Raw genomic sequence first — 21787 nt, forward strand, 5'->3', positions numbered from 1 at the left:
AATTTAAGATTTTAAAAACATTTTTTATAAAGAAAAGACTGGAAATATTCATATCATAGTTTGAAATACTTATTATTTTGGAGGAATACTTATATCTTTTTGTCAATTCCAATATCTGACTTTAGTTTTAGCAACTTTGAATGATATAAATTTATGTGCAGAATGGGAAAATATCTTTATTTTCATAACCAAACACCAAAGATGAGTAGAAGAAAAAGCTACATAGAAATAAGTGGAACATAAGCACAATGTGCATGCAATTATTGAAATTATAAATAATACAATGGAAAATTTATTCAATGTACAACATTGCAGGTAATATTATTGAACAATATTTTATAATATTTTATAAACACAGCAAAATACCTTTTTTTCCCACCTATTGAAGATTATATAGAGATGCTTTTGAAAAGTATTAGTTATTATGCAGAACGTATAATATTTTGTTATAGGAAATATATCATCAATTTTGTTCTGCAGACATGTAGGAAGTTCTTTTCATTAAAGTAAGATTCTTTCATTACACATATTTCAATTTTCAGAACATATGTCTGAAAAAAAATAGACGTGAACTTTAACAGTGAGATTTCCACTCAAGAAATACACTCCATTGAGATCAATAGGATTCATTCTCAGGTAAGCATTTGGATTGTCTATATAATTTACATTAAATATTCAAGATTGAAAATAATTTTTAATGGTATTTTAGTCATTTTATCACACCTTTAAAGTTATTTAACTTTTTCTTCACTTGGCTTCATTATCAAACATGTCTTCTCATAAAAATGTTTATTAAACTTCAGTTTTATATTCAAATTTTCTATCTATCATCTGCAAAAGTAATATATTTAAGGGTATATTTTATAAAGAATTTTGGGTAAGTGTTTTAGAATATATTTTATTAGAATTATTGTCTAATGAATATGCACATAATTGTATCTTCAATATTTTACAAAGTGAGTCTCATTTAAATGCTGCTTGGAAATCACCCTTCCCCACCCACTCTGTCCTGTAACGTTGAATTCATACATTGCACTAAGCCAATAGCATTAAACTTGATTGTGGCTTAGTGCAAAGTATAATTGTAGACATACTGGTTTGTAATCAAGGACTTGTGGCTTAATATTCTATATACTCCAGTCAATTATGATTTATTCTACAAATCAATTGCCAGAGTTACACTGGTATGCTGAAAAAACATAATAATGTGGTGAACATATAACTGACGATTTAACAAACCTACAAGATGGAGTGTTTGTGGAACAAAGAGATCTTCAATATCTCAGAAATACTTCTTTAGGGCTGGATATCTGACAAAGTGCTAGACAAAAAATGTGATTTAAATGAAATATTATGCTAGCAAAAACAGAAATCTGAAAGACCTTGCATAGCTTGATCTGCAAGGAACAGAATGACATGTTCCCTACAGAAAGGCTCAAAAGAATTGATGGGAACTAGTAGAGCAACTCTATTGATGCCCCGACAATCAGGTGCTATTAGATGACAATGAGTTCTTGCCAAAAGTAGGCAGTTTCCCACATCGAATATAAGGATATTGGGGAAGTTGTCCTAACTTGAGTAATGGTATTACTCAATCTTCCCACTGTGTGATATGTTTTCATTTTCCAAAATGAAAAACTTTTTAAATGAAACCTGTTGCACTTCTCAGGACTAATCAGAGAAGTTTTACTTCCTAGATTAAGTTAATTTTTTTATGATGTTGATTGCATGTCTTGCAGCATAGATATTAAAATATGGCCAATATTAGCAGTTATATTCTTTCCCTTTCAAAGTGTTCTTATTTGACATGCTGTTTCCTACATTAGTATCACATGATGTCTGCCTTAGAACCTTTTCCCACTGCTGTTCCCACCCCTATCCTTAATTTGGGAGAAAACTACCACAGCACGACATTCTCCACTCAGGTTGTTGACATCCATCTTACTCCTCTGCAAATCACTGCAAGTCAGCTGACTTTGTTCCAAGATAATGTAATGTTAATAGATGTATATGCCTTGAGGCTACCCTTTGATAGTATGAGAATAAGGAAGAAAACAATATTTTAACATCAGTACATCTAAAGTTGATTCAAGCTTGCCTCAATGGACTGGGGATGAGATGAAGGTGTTGTCCAAGAGACTTGACATTAAAAGGAGATTCCCAGGGCATGTTTGTAATGTGGGTAGGTTCAAGAAGGAGATTGCTTTTAGATAAGCAGATTATGAAACAAAGCTCATGTCAGAAATACATTTGAAATAGTATTTGCAATATACTGTAATACATCATCTCTATCATATTAAAGCCTTGTGACTAATTTTTGTGGATAAATGAATGTACATAAAACAGAGCAAAGCTGGTTGTGAAAAATTTGCTTAATTCCATCTACCTTACATTTGATGCATTTTGTAGTGTGATTAAGTTCTTGCAGGAGATTGCCTATAAATAAATAGATGGATATTTCTTGTATGAATCTACAGCCATATGAGACATAATGGGTCCCTGCCATGAACAAATGCAAATATAGCTCTGTGCATAGATTCACAAGAGTCAGGCAACATGTGATCATAACATTTGAAAACATCTTAAACAATACATGACATCATGTCTTACATATACTTTCAGAATTGAAATTAGGTGCATATATATATATAGACCTACTTAAGGTCTGTTTAATACAGGTAGTCCTTAAATTATGACCATAATGGAGCCTGCCCATTACAGTCATGAATCGTGAAGTTATTAATCAAGGTGCCCACATGATTGCCTCACTTAACAATCTCAGGCCCTGCTGTCACCATTGTGGTTGTTAAACAACCATTCCGGCTCAAATGAACCATGGAGTCTTCAGTGGTGGGGGAGTCTTAGTGCAGTTCCAGGCCTACATTGCAGCACCTTCCCAGTTGACATGTGGCCTGCCCTGCCCCCGCCTCCCAAGGTCTCCCACACTTCTGCAACACCTTCTACTCTGCTTCCCACTCTGCTGAGACCCCCACAGGTTTTGGGGACTGCAGAGGAAGACTGATAGGGGAAGAGCTAGCTCTCCTTCCCAAACACGATTGCCCATCAGACCCCCTATGCAACACTGGGACCTCATGGGACATCGTGTGCCATTCTAGAAGTGGCCACCATTTCCAAACGGCCACACTTCATTGTAGCCATTCCCCAGATGACATCTGCTATCCACATGATGCAATGTGGCTTCCATATAGGAAGGCCACATGGCAGATCGGCTGCTTTCTCCAGGAGATCTTGGAAAAGGTAAGAAACTGAGTCATTATGAGGGTGTAGAGGAGGGTGTAGGACCAAGCAGGGTCAGAAGCAGGCCCAAGGCCTATGGGAATCCAGCAAGGTGGGAAGCAGGCCCAAAGCCTAAGAGGACCAGGAAGGTAGATGGGGAGTGCATTCAATTTTTTTTCACATGACCGCAGGGTGGGGCACTTCAGTGGATGTAAATCCCTTTGTTCAGCTGTGTTGTAATTTCCAATAGCTGCAGAAAAAATGGTCATAAGTCAAGGACAACCTCTAACTGAAAGATTTACATTAAATTGCAATTTCATTATGGTGTCCTAGAAAATACAATATGCAAAAATTCTATTGTTTCCAGAAGGGATTTTTTTACTCAGATTTCTAGTGGCATACTTACTTAACAAAAGTGTAGATACCCTTTATTTTGGTCAGTTCAAATCTGCACATAAATAGTAAGTATGCATTCAGATTCACAAAATGATGTCATGTTTAATTTTATATCATGTACGGATTGGGTCAGTTAGGGTTTCATTAAAATATGTAGTTTAACCAAGAGTGTTTAAACATTTGCCACTATATCTCAGTAGCAAGTCTACAAACTAGAATTGATAGATACATTTGCAATATCACTGAAAGTTTGATCGTTATCTGATAACTTAATATAAAAAATGACCAGTGAGAATCAATCCAGTTATATTTAATATGTAGAATATAAAGGCTGAATGAGTCAAATGTTTTTTTAAGAATGCATTGGCCACATAGTTTTATTTGTATTAGCAATCAATAGCAATATTAGTTAATCTCAGAATACAACTGCATCATCAGATCATATTACATTTCAGTATAACGTAAAATAGGATGTTGGAACAGATGTAGAGAGTATTAAAAGATTAAAACACTGGCAAGCTGAATCTGATGTGTGATGCACTTACTTTTCACAAATCCTCTGTTTCTGGAACACCATTGACCTCTGTAGGCTGTATTGTTATCATTATGGGAATATTCTCAGTGGTCCAACCTTTAGGAGTCCTGTTGAATGATCTTCTGGTAGAAAGTGGGTTAGCAAGGAGCATAAATCGTGGATCATTTAGCAGCAGAAAATTAAAATCTGGAACTTTGTACTTGATAAGTTTAGATGCTTTTTCAAAGCCACCAAAAGGAGTAGCAACTCTGTAGATGATGGGAGGGAAACAGAAATAAGACAAATGCTTATTCTTCCATCTGAAAAGGGGATTTTCATATTTTTCCCCCTGTATTATAAAAACCTTGTCCTTCTATTTAGAATGACTTCAGCATAATTTAAAATGCATCAAATTTGTTCTAGATAAAGAGTACCAAACTGCAGTCTTAGTGTACAGGCTTAATTTCACTTACTGTATCTACATAAAAATAATCTACTTTGTGATTTATATTTCATTTTTGTGGTTTGTGAAATTCTTAACTTCCCATCCACCTTATAACAAAGAAGCTTATCATATCTGAGACAAACTATAGATTTCTTGATTTCTAGCTCCTATGATAATGGTGATCATGTATTTGGGATTATGTACATGTCTTTAATTTTTTAACAGCCAAATTCTATAGCCAACTGATTGTTGCTTTCTTATCACTCTTCTTAAAGTAGCCATATCCATTTATTTTGTACCATTATCTATCTATATGAGTATCAGAATATTGTTATTCCAAAGTTTTTGACCAATAAAAGAAGTGATTATTAAATCATCATTGTCATCATTTAGCCTTTTATAACAAAAGCCAAAAAGGTAACTGTTGCAGTTAATAATTTTTCCTACAAAGCAGTGGTTTGTTTTTGCTGGTAAATCATAAGGAACTTGTTAGTTGGTAACAGTGAGGCATGATGGAGCTGATTACAGCATAATATTTTGGCAGCTTGTCATTCCAATGCACAAATATAATAACTATTCATACATTAGTTTGCAACTTCTTACATACGTGGGAAGGAACAAGATGAAAACTATGTCTGACATCAAGCCCTCTTAACTCAAATCTGTGAGAATATCAAGCTATGAGAAATCCACACATTAAGTTATTTCCATTTCAGTGTATTCTGTATAAACAGTTTTCCTTGTTATGCTGACCAAGGGATGGGAGAAAAACTGAATGGAAATACAATTGTTGATGAAAGGATGGTGATGTTGTCTGGTTAATCTATTAAAAATTTCTACTACAAAGCACACAGATTGTACATTAAAAATGTGTTTGGGAAAGGCGATTTGGCTGAATAACAGTTATTTTTAATAGATTATTATAATTCTTACTTTATAATAGGTTTGGTAAAGAAACTGATCTTTCATAAAAACTAATGATACTGAAATCCTGCCATAAATCATGTCAAGAAATAAAATGTTAAATTGTAATTTGTTTTTTCATTTCAACTATTTTAGACAAATAGTTAATTGAACTGAAGTCAAAAGAGTAACTATAGTTATAGGAAAATGCATAATTTTGGATGTCTTAAATAAAGCATTTAAATGAAATTCACCATACACTGTATGGGATGCCATGTGTATAAGAGAGAATATCCTAGAATCTTTCTACCATGATGATGTATTTTATTGATTTTTGATTTATTTATATAAAGGGATAAGGGAAGAAGAAATCATTTTCTAATATTTTAAGAGGAGGTGATATGTTACTAAAATTGTTTATATTTGTGTTGAAGGTGGGAAGTTATTTCTTTATATATTTCTTTTCTTTACTATATTCTTACTTTTTTCTATTTCTATTTTTTCTTTTTTGTACCTTTTACTCATTCTTCTTTTTTATTGTATTAGTTTTTATTGTTGTAATTATAATATTTAATAAAATTACAATAAAAAAAGCAAATAGTGAACATGTGACCACAGGGCGCTGCAACAAAACTGTGAACCAGTTGGAAAGTTCCCATATTGCAATCACATGATCATGGCATGCTGGTATAACCAGAACTTCAAGGATCAGTTGTAACCATCATTCTCTGAACAAATGATCATAGGTTGAGGACTAATTTATAAGTTGTCTGGCTCCAAATAATTCAAATATGAACAAGATCTCTAATCGCTGATAAAATGAATTTGGCAAATTTATGCAAATCAGTAAATTGTATTTTAATATATTAAAATAATATTATTGACTATATTAATAATACATATTATTTCTATGCTAGATCAACCAAAAAAAGAGTAGTACAGAGTTCAATTTGGCAAAAGTAAATTCCTTGAAGTAATCATCCAGATGATGTCAAGGAGTTGTAATGCTCTATATTTCTTGAATCCTAAACATATAATTTGAGGTCTGACTCACTTTGTACAATCAAATCTCAAAGACAATGAAATCTTAACTGAGTTCAGGGAAGTACAGGTATTTTATGCAAGATAAAATTAGGCCTTGTTTTTTTCTCCCTCTAGCTTTGTGATTTATGATAGTGGTAGAGTGATAGAAGACGAATGTATTCAGGTGTAGTAATCAATACATAGGTGCAAAAGGATCCATTCTAGAGAGGAAATATTATGAATAATTCTAGAATATTTTGTTCTTCCAGACCATGCTTCCCAATTATTCTGGGAGTGGTCTGGCTCTTTTCCACAAGCGTTTTTGGAAAAACTACCAGATCAGCCCCAGGATATCCAAATCCATTCAAACTAGAAATGTTGTCTAAAGTAAGCAGGACCCAATTACAAATATTAATGATATTGACAACTCAGAGGCAACATGTACTTTAATTGCAGGTTTACATATTCCCACCTACTTTCCCCACCTACGTACATAGTTGGTTTGAAAAGCCTATTGACCTATCTAAAAATTTGATTTGCAAATCATGGTTCATGGTTTAGCACAAGCTGTAAATAAAAAAAAAAACAAGCCTCAATACACCTTGAGCTGATGTTTTCCCTTCTATATCTTCTGTGCACTTGGCAAGTCTTTTAATTTTAAGTAAAGGTAACATCTACCAGGCTGGCATGCTCAGTGGTAGTAACAGGATCAGAGAAATCCATGTGAAATCATGGATTTTGAAGTGTGCATAATTTCCAGAGCTGAGACTGTGGTTAATTAAAATCAGAAGTGACTATTTTTTATTTGCAAACTGCAAAATATTAATTTTAATTAATATTTAAATGCAAATAAACTTAGTTTTCATCTGACCGCTTCTTGGATTGCCCCCTCCCAAACCACTTTAAGATAAGTGGGGTCATCAGTATGAAAGCAATGCAAAGCTTTATACAAAGCATGGTTTAACAGGAATTGCACATATAGCCACATATTGACTCTGTTGGAAGGAAGAGCTATTTGAAGAATAACAATTAGGTTTCACTCAGTAAAGAAGAGGGAAAGTGATATTAAATGATCTTCTGAATAAAGGCCTATTATATTTTGGTTTCTTCTCATTTAGAAATTGTATGCAAGAAAGCCAGTTTGTTTATATATTACATATATAGGAAATGTTTGAAAGGAATTAATATATCTAGTTTATTGCCCTTGAATTGCAAAGAGAAAACTGGTTTAATACTTTGGGCATTACGGTATGTACCTACTGATCGTCCTAATAGAAAGTATTTAGAGTAAAAATTAGTTAAAACCACCATATTGTAATTGTTTAAAATTAAATACTGATGAAATTGGCATGCTTCAAGGCAACATGATAGCCTCTACTATTATCTTTACTTCCAAGAATGTCTCTAAATCCCACAGAGGCGCCATAGGAGTCTTAGGATGTATAAATGGCCCTGGCTGCAGTCCAGACCTTTGTTTAGAAATATCACCTCCCCAGGAAAACAAACAGGCTGAGATTAGCTGGTAGGGAGCATTCTGGGGCAATGAGAGTTTAAAAGCAGCAGCAGAAAAACATTGGGGGGGGGGGGGGAGAAAGAGGCAGTAGCCAGTCAATCTCATCTGGATTTGAAAATTAAACAGCATCAGTACAGTGGTGGGTTTCAAAAAATTTTACTACGAGTTCTGTGTGGGTGTGGCTTGGTGGGCGTGGCTTGGTGGGCATGGCAGGGGAAGGACACTCTAAAATCTCCATTCCCTCCCCACTCCAAGGGAAGGTTACTGCAAAATCCCCATTTCCTCCCAATCAGCTGGGATCAGGCAGAGAATAGATGGGGGTGGGGCCAGTCAGAGGTGGAATTTACCAGTTCTCCGAACTACTCAAAATTTCCGCTACCGGTTCTCCAGAACTAGTCAGAACCTGCTGAAACCCACCTCTGCATCAATCCTACTTAGTCCTTGAAAAGATATACCCAGAAGAAACAGTGGCAACTTCTTATGGTTATTGACAAGAAGACTTATCTGGACATGTTAATAGAGTCATCAGACAGTTCAATTTAAAGGACAAGCTACCTTTTAAAGAAAGTGTTTTGTTAAAATTGTAGCCATTTTATGGGAACCTATCTCAGAATTACAGCCCCAAAAAGCTGTTTACCTTGTTTAAATGGGGGCTGAAGACCTGGGGTCTTGGATAATATTTTCAGGCTGCTAGAGGATTATTATACTGTTAGTTGTTTAATAATTGTTCCAATGTGGTACTGGCAGTCAGCAGGAGATGCTTCATGTGTTACAGGATTAGGCTTGCTAGATGTAGATTAGTAATACAGAACTACATCCAGATGGACTGGATTCCTGTACTGCTTTGAAAACAATCCATTTCAGGAAGGGAATTTGGCTTCTTTAACAAGATAGGAGGTATAACCAGTCAATCCAGTTTACTGTTACATCTAGGCATCCTGCAGTGCTTCACTTCTGACTTAGGTTTCTATTTAAGATATTACGTTAACTAAGGGGGAAAAAATGGCTTAGCGCTGGGGAAAAACAGGGCAAAGGAAATAGTTTTGCAGTTAATTTCATCATCGTCACCACCACCTAAATAAATAGGCTAGCAGTTTTGAAATGTATTAATCACAGAAGTGTGTTGCGGTATTCTTCCAAGCTGACTCAATTTATTCTTTATGGAATCCTAGGACATTTCCATGGCAAGGAACATATACAGGTAGTCCTCAATTTATGACCACAAATGAGCCCAGAATTTATGATGCTAAGTGAGAAATTCGTTAAGTGAGTTTTATCCCATTTTATGGCTTTTCTTGCCACGTTTGTTAAATGAATCACTGCAGTTGTTAAATTAGTAACACGATTGTTAAGTGAATCTGGCTTCCCCATTGACTTTGCTTGTCAGAAAGTCGTAAAAGATGACCCCAGAACGTTGACATGACTCCAGGACACTGCAACCATCATAAATATGAACCAGCTGTCAAGCATCCGAATGTAAATAACATGACCATGGGGATACTACAACGGTCATAATGTGAAAAATGGTCATAAGTCACTTTTTTCAGTGCCGTTGTAACTTTGAACGGACACTAAATGAACGTCAACTATCTGTAGTTATAATTTGGAGTGGGGGAGTGCTATAGTCAAACTGAAGATGCAAAGTCGGTGAGAAGAGATTGTATCCATATTGGGGTTGTTTTTCTTTTCCTTTTTTTCCTTTACCAAAATAAATTAAGCTTATTTTACAGTTTCCTACCTCATACAGGGGTGTCAAACTAGCGACTCAAGGGCTGGATGTGTCACATGCAGGCCACGCCCACCCCAGCTCCGCGGAGGGGAAAAAAGTCACACAACAGCAATGTGACACAGCAAGTTTGACACCCTTGCAAGGTAAAAATCCATGCAGCTGCTAGTTCACAATTGCAATCAAAACTGGTCAAAGAGAGCTCAGAGGACTCAAAGAATATATTCCTTTGCTTTCAAGAGAGGAGAATGTTGTTAAAATGATTTTTTCCATCAAGAAAGTGGTTTACTTTTCAAGTAGTTAAGATTTCCATTTACAAGTTACATTGTGAATGCTATTTACATGGCTACCCCCCCTTCTGTTCAATTTTGTCAATTCTCAGAGTCTGCCTGGATAAAGCACAAACCTGGCATTTAATTCAGTTAGATTTCCTGAAAAATTAGTCTTAATTTAATAATATATTTAATGAAAATCTATTGTTTGCAGAACCATAGAAGATAATAATATTTCCAAATATTGTATCCCTTTTGAAAATGAAGTTATACAGCCTGTCTCAGAATCGTTTCCTTCCCTTCATGATCATCAGGAGAATCCCAATGAAGCCTCCTTTTCCTCCTCCTCTTCCTCTTAGTGAACATCAGATTAGAGATGTACAAATTTTCTTTCATTAAAGATTTAATTAACAATTAGAAGAGTTTGGTAGATCATCATCTTGCCTTTCTATAAGAAATAAAGCTTCTGTGTTTTTTTCAAGTGATCAGCAAGGATTGACAGTAAGGTTGGGAGTTATTGTAATATATAACATGATACATTTTGCATAATCTGGTGTCTCCTGGCTGCAGGCAAGCTATTATACCCTTCTCTAGAAATTGCTACTTTTGTTCTCCCCTCCCTGCTCCCTCCAATTTTCTCCTAAAATCCTGAATTTTTTGGGGTGGGGGTGTCTCTATTTTTTTCTTAGCAGAAGAGTCTAGTTCCCAAAAATCAAAGAATCAGTCAAAGGAAGGAAGAATTGGGTATAGGGTAGAAACATAATTTTAAAGACAGTTTGGAAAAGAAAGTGAATTGGGAGAGTGGGACACATACGAATTCCAGGCTTTTTGCCAGTCTTCGGAACTGGTATCTTGTGTGAATCATTTGGAACAGGTTAGGGATCGTTTGGACTCACTGCATTCCTGAACTGCTTCACTATTAGAAGTAATGGAGATTGTGTGTGGTTTGGTATGTGGGTCTCCCATTATGGTTTTAATATCCAAAATACTGTCAGAATAGCTGCTGGTTTCATGGCTACCATCAGATTATGATATAGGAACGTATTTGCAGACTTGAATTACTTAGTTCAGTTTGATGTGCTTATTAGTTTATTATTAGTTTACTTCAGTTTGACCCCGCTTATTAGGCTTAAATCTAAGATGGACAGGACAGATACTGTTTTTTATCAACTACTGTTGCATATACATTTTTTAAAAATACTGAATTTTATGTTAGATGAATTTTATTCTAATTAATGTGCTATAAGACTTATTGTGACAGCAAATGACTCATACATAAAAAAACCCTAAAGCAATGAAATAATAACAAGCAGCACTTTTCTTTTATGCCCTTTAAATCCTTTTAGCTGCCTTCTGAATCCATTCCAGCTCCTTTTGAATTGTCACAGTTAGATGTGAAAATGCTCCAATGTGGTTGTGCCTGATAACTAAACGGATGTTGCAGCTGTATTCAGTCTTTTTATCTGAGCTTGTTCTGTTACAGTTGCAAACAAAAAGTTAGGTAACACAAAAGCTTTGTTGGTTTAGATAATTTCCAAATCTGAGTGGGGAGCATGGAATATAGTCAACCTTTATATTTCTTTGATAGCAATGAGCATGCAACTGCAGTATTAAACTCGGAGTTATATTTCCTTGATGTTCTTGCAATGACATCATATTGATGTAAGGGTCTGACTCACTCAGAGACTGATCTCACAGTGTAGACTCTGTAGACTCTTTGAAATGACATCATTTGACTTTGGCCCCCAAATTGTAATCTCCAAAATAGGAAATTTACATAGATAAAAAAATAGAAAGGGGATTTTGTAAGATTGTCAGTTTATTACTAAAGTGTCATTCTTACCTAGTTAATTGTAACAATGTTTTCTGAATTATATATTGTTTTCCAGGTTTTGGGTGCTAGTGAGCCATGATGACATTACACGTGTCATGATTCACTAGTACCTACACAGCACAGCCATTACTGGGTTCTTTATTTCCTATTGTTTCTATGATTTAAGAGCAAAAACTCATCATATTATTGTAAATTAATTAAGAGAGCATCTTGCACACAGGCTCCCAAAAGCACTTTTCATTCCCAGTTATTTATGAGGGCCCATAGGATATTGATTTCCCCACCATTAGCTCAATTATGCTCATGGTTGTAAATGTAAGAAGATTTATAACAGCATGGTTTAGTTAAAAACAGTGGTTTTTCTTAAGAGAATGACATAACATTGATATTAATTTTCCTTGTCTTAGTTTTGTTAGAGAAAATTTACACTGAAAAAACTTATGATTCTCCACATGAATCTTTTTTGTTTTAAATCTTCCAATACAATTTTTGCCCTTTTTTATTTATAATGTATAATAATCATGAAATCATATATGTCAATATTTTCCCAAGATGGGCTAATTTTCTTGAGAGAAGGATCATGTCCAGCCTAAGATAGGTACAATATCTATATACATTTATTTGGCATATTTATTTATCACGTTTATATAATATGAACATCTGCTCAGATTATCCTGCCAATTCTGATTAACCTTGAAGAAGGTCCTTACAATATCTGATAAAAGGGGACTTCTGGTAGCATCTGAAGAAATAATAAGGGATTCCTTATTAATAATACATTTGTTTGATGTGTCCATGCTAGCTAGGTTTATGTACATACAGTACGCTTAACTATAGTTAGGGTTTTTTTTAGTTCAGGTTTGATATGTTGAATGAGCCTAACCACTGTGTTTTGTACTTGTGATTCAGTACATTGTATGACTCCATGCAAATGGCTTATTAAGCAAACTATGATTTGCTTAAGTTAGCATGATGTGTTAACCCTAGTCTGACGTGTTATCACATCTTTAGTAACTACATCTTTGGTTAGTTTTCTTAAGAGATATTTGAGATGCTTTATTTTGCAGAGCAGAACCAGTCTTGACCAGCTGCTAGAAGCGTGTAATGTCTGTTTCCTGTTTTCTGTAGCAGTGAACTACTACCTTTTGATAGTTTTGTGTATTTTGTGAGTATGATGCATTAGTCACTCAGCATTAGCTACAAGCTATTAAAAACAGACACAGTCTCAATAAATGAGATTACTATATTGAGTATGAATAAACATGACCCACAACCTGGATATTTTATAAAAACACTCTCAAAATATTTTGAGTCAATGTCAACATGTTTAGAACTTTTGCTAAAAGCCACAGATTAGAATTTCACTGATGGGTTGGGGTTGGGTTGTTTTTGCGTTTTTTTGGTCAATCTCCTTAACATGTATGCTGCATTTATATGACACTTTCATTCTGTTTTGAATGCATTTATCCATTTCAATTGTTTAAAAATCTTAACCATCTAATTAAAAAAAATTACAAAAGAATCAGTTTATTACTAAAGCACGAAGTTCCTTCTACTGCTGAATAAGACTGATTGCAATATTCTGAGTCTTCAGTTTATATGAAAATGTGTAGCAATTAAGTAAGATTACATCTCAATCCTTAAACTTCAAAATGGTTTAATATGGAACCTATACATCTATAAAAGTAGTGGGAGAGAAGAAATAGTAACCTATATATTTTAGAAAAGAGCCTGGCAACCATTTGATGGTTGAACAAATATTTAACGTGTGGATGGTGAAGATTGCATTGGGAATCATGATTGTGATGTAAAAGTCAAAAGGGGATCATGTCATACATATGGGTAAGATTTTGTGTTTTTTTCCTGGGTTGTTTGTTTTTGTTTATGAGAATTATGTTTAATTTTTTTTGGGGGGGGGGAATAGAAGAGATTATCTGTAGCTGAGCTGAACTGTACAGGTCTTAGTGCTCTCTGAGCTTGGTTGTTTCTTTGCAGACATTTCAACTGAATAACAGAGTACCAAGAATTGCACATTCAATTTTTCCTCCTGGAGCTCAAGATAGTGAACAGTGCATGCCATCCCCTGTACAGTATTTTGGGGTGTAAGAGAGTGACTGGTTCAAAGGTAATCAGGAAGTTTCCATGGCTGAGGGTGACCTAGAACCTCAGTCTCACTCCTTCCTGCTCCAACAAATTAACCATTCCATTAAAGTGATGGAGAGGGTGATTATTTTTTTAAGAAGAGCAAAGTGTATGTTTAGCTTATGTTAGGGCCAACTGTGCAATATGGAAATGTATTTATATAAATATATGGTGAGGCTTCATTTAGAATAATGTATATCTGTTCATATCACAGAGAAGATATTACAGAATGAAAAAATATGCAAAAAGAGTACAACCAAAGTAGTTATAAGCAGCAATTCATTAGCACATAAATTACATAAAGGATTTGGGTAACAGGTGAATTGGATAAGGTATCATATGATAGCAGTATATAAAATTACCCAAGTATAGAAAATATGGGTAGGATTAGAATTTGGATCATTCATCGAAATGAAATGTTGGAGATTAACTTGTAGTTGGTGAAGGCTGCTGTGGAATTATGGTAGTAGGGAATCATGTCATTCACATGGGCAAGACTGAGATTTTATGTTTCTTCTAGGGATTGTTTGTAAAGGAAATACTTTTTTTTGCACAATAAATAGTTAAGAAATACCTTTTTACACAATGAATAGTTTAACTATAGAATTAACTGTCATCAGATGTGATGAAGATCACCAATTTAGTCAGCTGTAAAAGACTGGACAAATTCCTTAAAGATGAGGTCATTTATTAGTAGTTGTAGCAGCAGTAACGTCCCTCATGAAACCCAGGCAGCATCATATATAATAACTCCTAGAGAGAAATAATGGAAAAGTCTATTTCTCTTTTAATTGGTGTTCCCTAGCAGTTGGTATTTGAAATATGAATACAAGGTATTAACATCAGTTCCAGCTGCAGTCACGAAGCAAATCACCTGCAGTTGTTAAGTGTAATGTTACATGATGGGAATTTGTGACTACTTTCTGGCTTCCCCACTAACTTCATTTGTCACAAGCCTGTTGTGAATGTTGAAGATGGTGATCATGTAATTGAAGGATGCTGAAACCATCATAAATACACAACAATTGTTAAATGCCCAAATTGTGATTGCATGACTGCAAGGACACTGTGATAGGATGACTGGTTGCAAATCTTTTTTCAGCACTATTAAAACTTTAAACAGTCACTAAATGAGCGGTCAGTAAGTGAGGACTATCTTTATACCTAAATAATGGTGTACAGTATATGTCAATTTCAAATTTCCTGAATTTCTCCTTCTACTGAAATTTATGTATGCTTTTATGCCTAGTTTTCCAAATATACATATATATTGATTATGATTGTAACTATGATTGTGACCTATGATCTATTACTTGCTCTTTATATGTACATTGTGAGCTTATGCACTGGAGACAAATTCGTTATGTGTCCAATCACACTTGGTCAATAAAGAAATTTGTCTTGTTTTGTCTTGTCTTGTCTTGTCTTGTCTTGTCTTGTCCTGTCCTGTGCTGTCCTGTGCTGTCCTGTGCTGTCCTGTCCTACCCTACCCTGCCCTGCCCTGCCCTGCCCTGCCCTGCCCTGCCCTGCCCTACCCTACCTTATCCTATCCTATCCTATCCTATCCTATCCTATCCTATCCTATCCTATATATTTAGGTGATGTTTTATATTCATAGGTTTTGCATAATTAGGTCTTATATAATTATGAATACTGGAGAAACATTTTTGTATAGATTTAGCCCAGGGTATTTTTTAAAAAGTACAGTTAGCTATATGCAAGCTTTGAAATAAAGTTTTGAATTAAAACTGTTTCAGTTAACTGTTTTGAGTTGAAAAGACAAAATTAGATCAGTTTGCCTTCAGTATGAATTACAATTAATTAAATAAATGTATATGCTGCCCAATTCTCAGTGACTCTGGGTGGCTAAATTAAATTACTGTTCCCTCTCTCTATTGCCGCCCTGGACATGCTTGTCAACTTCCTATAAAAAGTTGCTTGGTCATGGTATGGCATGGGAAAGCCTCTGGTGATCCAGTTCTTATGTAAACTAGAAACTACTGTTAAGGGCTCTAGGCTTCTGATGAATCCATCTAACGGAGCCCAAATAATTGCAGTCTTTTATAAGCTTCCTTATATTCGCATCTTAAAACCCACACTCATTTTCTTCATGCTATTTTCTGCATTTGATGAAATTTGATGATTGTTCAAATTTACCTGTTAAAGCTCTTAAAGCTGGGTAGTTCTGGTATTGCTCCTGGCTTAAACAATTTAGGATACAAAGCTTCCAGCAGCTCAGGGTCATTACTGATGGCCTCAATCCAAGGTGATTGATAGTATCTTGGTACAGATGTAGTGTTGAACTTCTCAGGAGGAATTGTCTTCAAAGGTCCAGAGTAACCTTCAGGAGAAGAAGGATACCAACACATTTGAATTTGATAATAGCAGTTTCCCAATATATTTAGACAATTCATTGTTACTACACCTCCAGTGACTCCGACACAATATAATTATATTTTAATAATATTTTAAAAATAGGTAGCTTCAGGCAGTGGTGAAATCTTCCCCGGTTTGCCACCGGTTTGCTGTCCCCACATCCATGGTACATGCAAAGCGTGTGCTGTGCATGCACATGTTCAGTGCACACCACATATACACTGCATGTGCGCATGCATAGTACGCGCCAAATGTGCACACAGAAAAATGCTTGGGAAGATAAGTAGCACAGCGAGAGGGGGGTAACAGCTGCGTAGCGCTATTTAGATTCACTAGGAAGCAGGATTTCCTGCATTCTAGCAGTTTTAAATTGCGTGGCACAGGTGATCATCAGAAATACTAGTTCGGAGGAACCGGTGACTTTTTTTTACTACCGGTTCACCCGAACTGATGCGAACTGGTAGGATTTCACCACTGGCTTTAGGTCATATTCTGTATCTTGTACCTTTGAAGTATTCCTGTTGAATATCAGTGGCTTTGCTCTGGAAATAACAATTTGATTTTACGTTTTCCTGTATTATGTACCGGTATTATGAAGAAAAGTCATATTTGGAAAAGATGGGTAGAAAAAGACAAAAGTTAAGTTGTTAAGAGTCAAAACTTGTAAACATGAACTCTCCACCCTCTGCAAGATTTAGCTATGTCCTCCCTATAATAATATAAAACAATTTAAACATCTTCAGTAATGCAGGTACAGATAACTACATATAATTTGAGTAGTCAAGGAATTGTGGTGCAGCATGTCAGTCAAATGAGCAACCTACCCTGAAGGACCCAGATCAGGAGAAACCAGCTTGGCTAATTTCCAGCAGAAGTCGGACATGCACTAATTAGCTGCCTCTGCAACATCACTCCCCCTCACAACATAGTTTTTAAGTAGGTTAGGAAATAAAAGGCTTTTAAAAATAATAAAGTGAGAAGCAAATTTAATAGAAGATAATCCACTTGAACCAGTTAAGATCAAGATGACCTGATTAGCTTATTATTTTAAGAAAATATGTGTGAAGAGTTAAACCGTGGGAAGGGAGATAATCTTATAATAAAAACTAGAGCTGTACAGTTACATGGGGGCATTTTGCTTCAGTGAAGCAATACTATGGATCAACAATGTGCCTCAGTGTTAGAACAGGATCAGTGGTGGGATTCAGCCAGTTCGCACCACTTCGGGAGAACCGGTTGTTAACTTTCTGAGCAGTTTGGTGAACTGGTTGTTGGAAGAAATCATTAGGGCAGAGAACCGGTTGTTAAATTATTTGAATCCCACCACTGAACAGGATGGCCAAATGGAATGAAGCATCTGACTGGATTGATTCATCTTCTGGGAATGGTGTAACTCATTTTTTTGAGTCAAGAGTCACTGTCCTGAACTGGATTCCTGCAGTGATTCAAGGCAACATATTTTACGTAGCCTCCCATTATTTAAAGCAAGTGCCTCCTGGCTATTTAATGGAAATGTTATCATTTAAGAACAACAATAAATTGCAACTGGCATGAGAATACAGTCGGTCCCATGATTGTGTGCATGTACACACACTATCAATATTTATTCAGCAGTAAGTCATGCTGCGTTCAATAGTGTACAATTTCAGGAAATTGTGATGACAGTTCCAGCTTTAATTAAATAAATCTCTGAGTCAAATCCATTATGTGGCACTCATAAAAGAAAAAAAGACTATAATCATTTTAATAATTTGTTTCTTACAAATTAGACAGCTCATGTTTTCCAAATGGTAAGAGAAAGGTTCTTTCTGTATTGATGTCTCCGAATAAATAAAATAACTTTTTTTACAGGAAGAGGTTTTTAAATATGCCAGCAGAAAGTGTTTTTGCTGCCAAAAAATTAAATCATCCTCAGTAACTCTCATATAAAGATTACTTTAAATCTTTTTATTTGATTCAAAACTTGCAAATTCTAGCTAAACCTGGTAACATTGGTGCTGTGTCCATCTAGAAAATGTTAGATCCTATCAGTAACGTCAACAAGAGCAACAAAATTATAGCTTTATATGGCTTCCTTATTCCCAAAGAACGATCTGTGTCTTCTCCTAACCCTAAAAAAAATCTTATTTTTAAATTATGACAATTAATGTCTGACATTTATCAAGACAAGTTGTATGAAGTGTCATCATACTAAATTGTAATCCAAACACGCTTAAAATAAACATCCAACTAAATTAAAATCTGCCAGACAATCCACAGTAAATATACAAGGGAACAGTCAGAACTCTTTCCCTCAAATCACATTGTTGTTTTAGAACTATTGTATTTTTAAAATATGCATAATATTTTTATTTAAAGTATTATTGTGTCCTCCTCTTCCACCCACATAGAATAACCCTTTCTACTGTGAAGACTTCATTGTAGATGAATGCTGCAGTATGTGTAAATTAACAAATTAATTAACAAATGAGCATCCATTTATAACTGAAATTTCAGGCTCCATTGTGGCTGTAAATTGAAGATTATTTATACTCTTCTATTATATTAGAGAAAATAGAATAACAGAGTTGGAGGTGAACTTGGAGGTCTTCTAATCCAACCACTGTCAAGCAGGAGATTCTATATATCACTTCAGACAAATGGCGATCCAGTTTCTTCTTAAAACTTTCAGTGATGAAGCACCTAGTACTCCAGGAGACAAGCATATTGACGTTCTGCATGTCCATTTATTGTTTTTAGATGCTGGCCTAGAAACTAGAAGACTGAGTTCTGGTCCTGCCTTAGGCATGAAAGCCAGCTGAGTGATATTGGCCAATCATACTGTCTCAGCCCAACCCACCTCACAGGATTGTTGTGGTGAAAATAGGAAGAAAAAGTTATATTATGTATGTTTGCTGCCTTGAGCTATTTATAAAAAAAAGATTTAAAATATCCTAAAGGAAAACTTGATGGTGTATTCTTCCCTTACCTTCTGTTAATACTTCCAAGCTACTAACCCTTATTTAAGTATTTACACTGTGCTTTTAATATTTAATATTAAACATTGGAAAATGTTGCGTATAATCTCTCATTAGGTCGCTTCATCTGTTGTTTTTAATTAGACTCTTGATTCTTATCCTAGAAGCTGTATTCCAATTATTTAAATCTACCTTATTTATGTATTATATATTTACAATATTTTTGTATTTATATTAAATATATTAAAGTCCTGCTTAAATTTGGCTATATTTCTGTTATAAATATGTATGGTCAGGTGTACTATTGTTACATATTCAACTCTTTAGAACACCTTATCTTTGGCAGATTTTCACTTTTCCAATGTTGTTCCAGGTTTATTCTTACTGTGGTCAGCATATAACTTTATAAGTTGGAATACTTTTCATTTATGTTTTCTGAAAGTATTCCCAATAACATAATTATGGTTTTAATTCAAATTTAATTTTTAAGATTTTTCAAATATTGCAATATATTTTCTTCTAATACTTTTGTGTTTTTTTTTGCATGAGTCCCACTTATGATAAAATGCCATAGTAAATACCAGCTACAGACCATTTTACAGATTTTTTCTATAGCTCTTCCTATGTTCCAATGTAATTATGTTGTTGAAATTTTACTTCTACTTTTATCATGAAATGTTGAATTTGTTCCATCTCTTTATCAAATTGCAAATTCATCTCCAATAAAGATTCATTTCTTCTGAATTCATTTTATTGAGGACTTCTAACAAAAAGTCCACTCTAAATTATCAAAGGCTGCATTCAACCTGCATCTCCATCCATACTACTATTGCCTTCTTTTTAATATATTATAGTGTATTTATTATTAATGTAATATCTGTCATCTTTTTTGGGGGAATATAATCTATTTTGCCTATATGTATACTTTTGGAAATATATTATTTTGTATATTAAGTTAGTACATTTCTATCCAGGGTTTGAATCAGTTTCCTACTTGCTTCAGCCATTATATTCAGTGCGAAATTTATTCTTACAATACTAAATTTCTATAGTTCTGCTTTATTTATTATTGCAATTTGTGAATCACAATACATACCTGGCTATAAGATTAATTTACTGAATTAATGACATTAGTTGCCTCCTCTTCCCTATCTAATACGAAGAAACTTACACAATCTGCAAAATTCTTTATTTTGCTATAACCAGTCAATAGGATGTTTATTATTGACTTAGAAACTACAATTTATCTAATCTAATAGTAATTAGAACTTGATATCTGATCTTATTCACTGGAAGTTAAATGTAAGATCTGTATTCCACGCTGAACTACAATTCTTCCCAGAGTTTCTAGCACTGTGATTGATTTGTTTAAATGCTAGTTCAAAAGTTTTATTTACAATATCTGTAAAATCTCCTAACTGGAATGTTTCTGTCCCAGTTACATTGTAAATTCACTATTTTTTCCTATTATGCAGCTATGCTAGAAATTGCACCACTGAGAAAGCTAGCTGGCTTACGATCCTAAAAACAAAATCTGGATATTTTATTTATTTCAGCTGCAGAATAATCCTTAATGTTGGATATGAAAGTTCCATTCCTCTCACAGTAACTATTATGATTCACTAGCATCATTTTCATGTGAATATAGACATTTCATCATCTTTCTGGAGTGGTATTTAAGATTAATTCTCCTAGAGACTTATTAATTCTTTGTGATTTTTTAAAAAGATTGTTTAATATAAAAGCTGTGCAATACCTTACCTGGGGCAATAGTTTCAGGATTGGGTGGACCTCTTGGATCAGGTGTATTAGGAGGTGTCGTTGGGGCATTTAGATGACTAGGTTCCATGCCATGAGCATCCAGCTGAATATACTGTATGATCTCATTGCGCTATAATTGAATAGGAATAAGAATCACATCTATTAACTGCAAATACCATTTAAGAGAGATGCCAGAGTGTGTCTTGGTTATTCAGTCTTTTTAATAGCTTTCTAGCCATTTTTTTCCTCTCTCTTTTTTTGTACCTGTGACTATGAAATAAACTACACAACCTCTGGATGAACTGGTTAGTTATGACTCATGTTTAATGGATGCTGGGTTGTGGGGGGAGATGCACAGGTTTTAAATTGGCTTTCAAACTTACAATGAAAATATCAAACATGCTGAGAATGATAGGCTTCTAGTGGTCTAAGCAAATAAGTTTATCAAGAATTTTCTGAATGAAATGTCTGTCATAAATCAATAGCTCTGTTTTAGGACCCTCTTCATAGAGAAACTGCAAAATCAATAATAATAATAATAATAATAATAATAATAATAATAATAATAATAATAATAATAATAATAATAATAATAATAATAATAATAATAATAATTTAATTTGTATACCGCCCTTCTCCCGAAGGACTCAAGGCGGTTTACAGCCACAATAAAATACAAAAAACAACA

The 21787-nt window shown here is 34.5% G+C and overlaps 1 protein-coding gene across 3 annotated transcripts in view; it reads right to left on the reverse strand.

The window, feature by feature from the left end:
- Positions 1-629: 629 nt before the first annotated feature.
- MYOZ2 (myozenin 2) overlaps positions 630-21787 on the reverse strand; it is a 31150-nt gene continuing 9992 nt past the window's right edge. The window contains exons 4-7 of one of the 3 annotated variants that reach the window (XM_058192612.1): positions 21100-21229; positions 16163-16346; positions 4179-4416; positions 630-2436 (exon numbers count right to left, since the gene is read on the reverse strand). In XM_058192612.1, coding sequence (XP_058048595.1) covers positions 4182-4416; positions 16163-16346; positions 21100-21229 — 549 coding nt within the window. In that variant the 3' untranslated portion in view covers positions 630-2436; positions 4179-4181. Of the gene's footprint in view, positions 4417-16162; positions 16347-21099; positions 21230-21787 lie in introns of all 3 variants that reach the window. The other 2 variants (XM_058192611.1, XM_058192610.1) reach the window with 2 other exon arrangements.

Source organism: Ahaetulla prasina, chromosome 8, assembly GCF_028640845.1.
Source record: "Ahaetulla prasina isolate Xishuangbanna chromosome 8, ASM2864084v1, whole genome shotgun sequence".
NCBI lineage: Eukaryota > Metazoa > Chordata > Lepidosauria > Squamata > Colubridae > Ahaetulla > Ahaetulla prasina.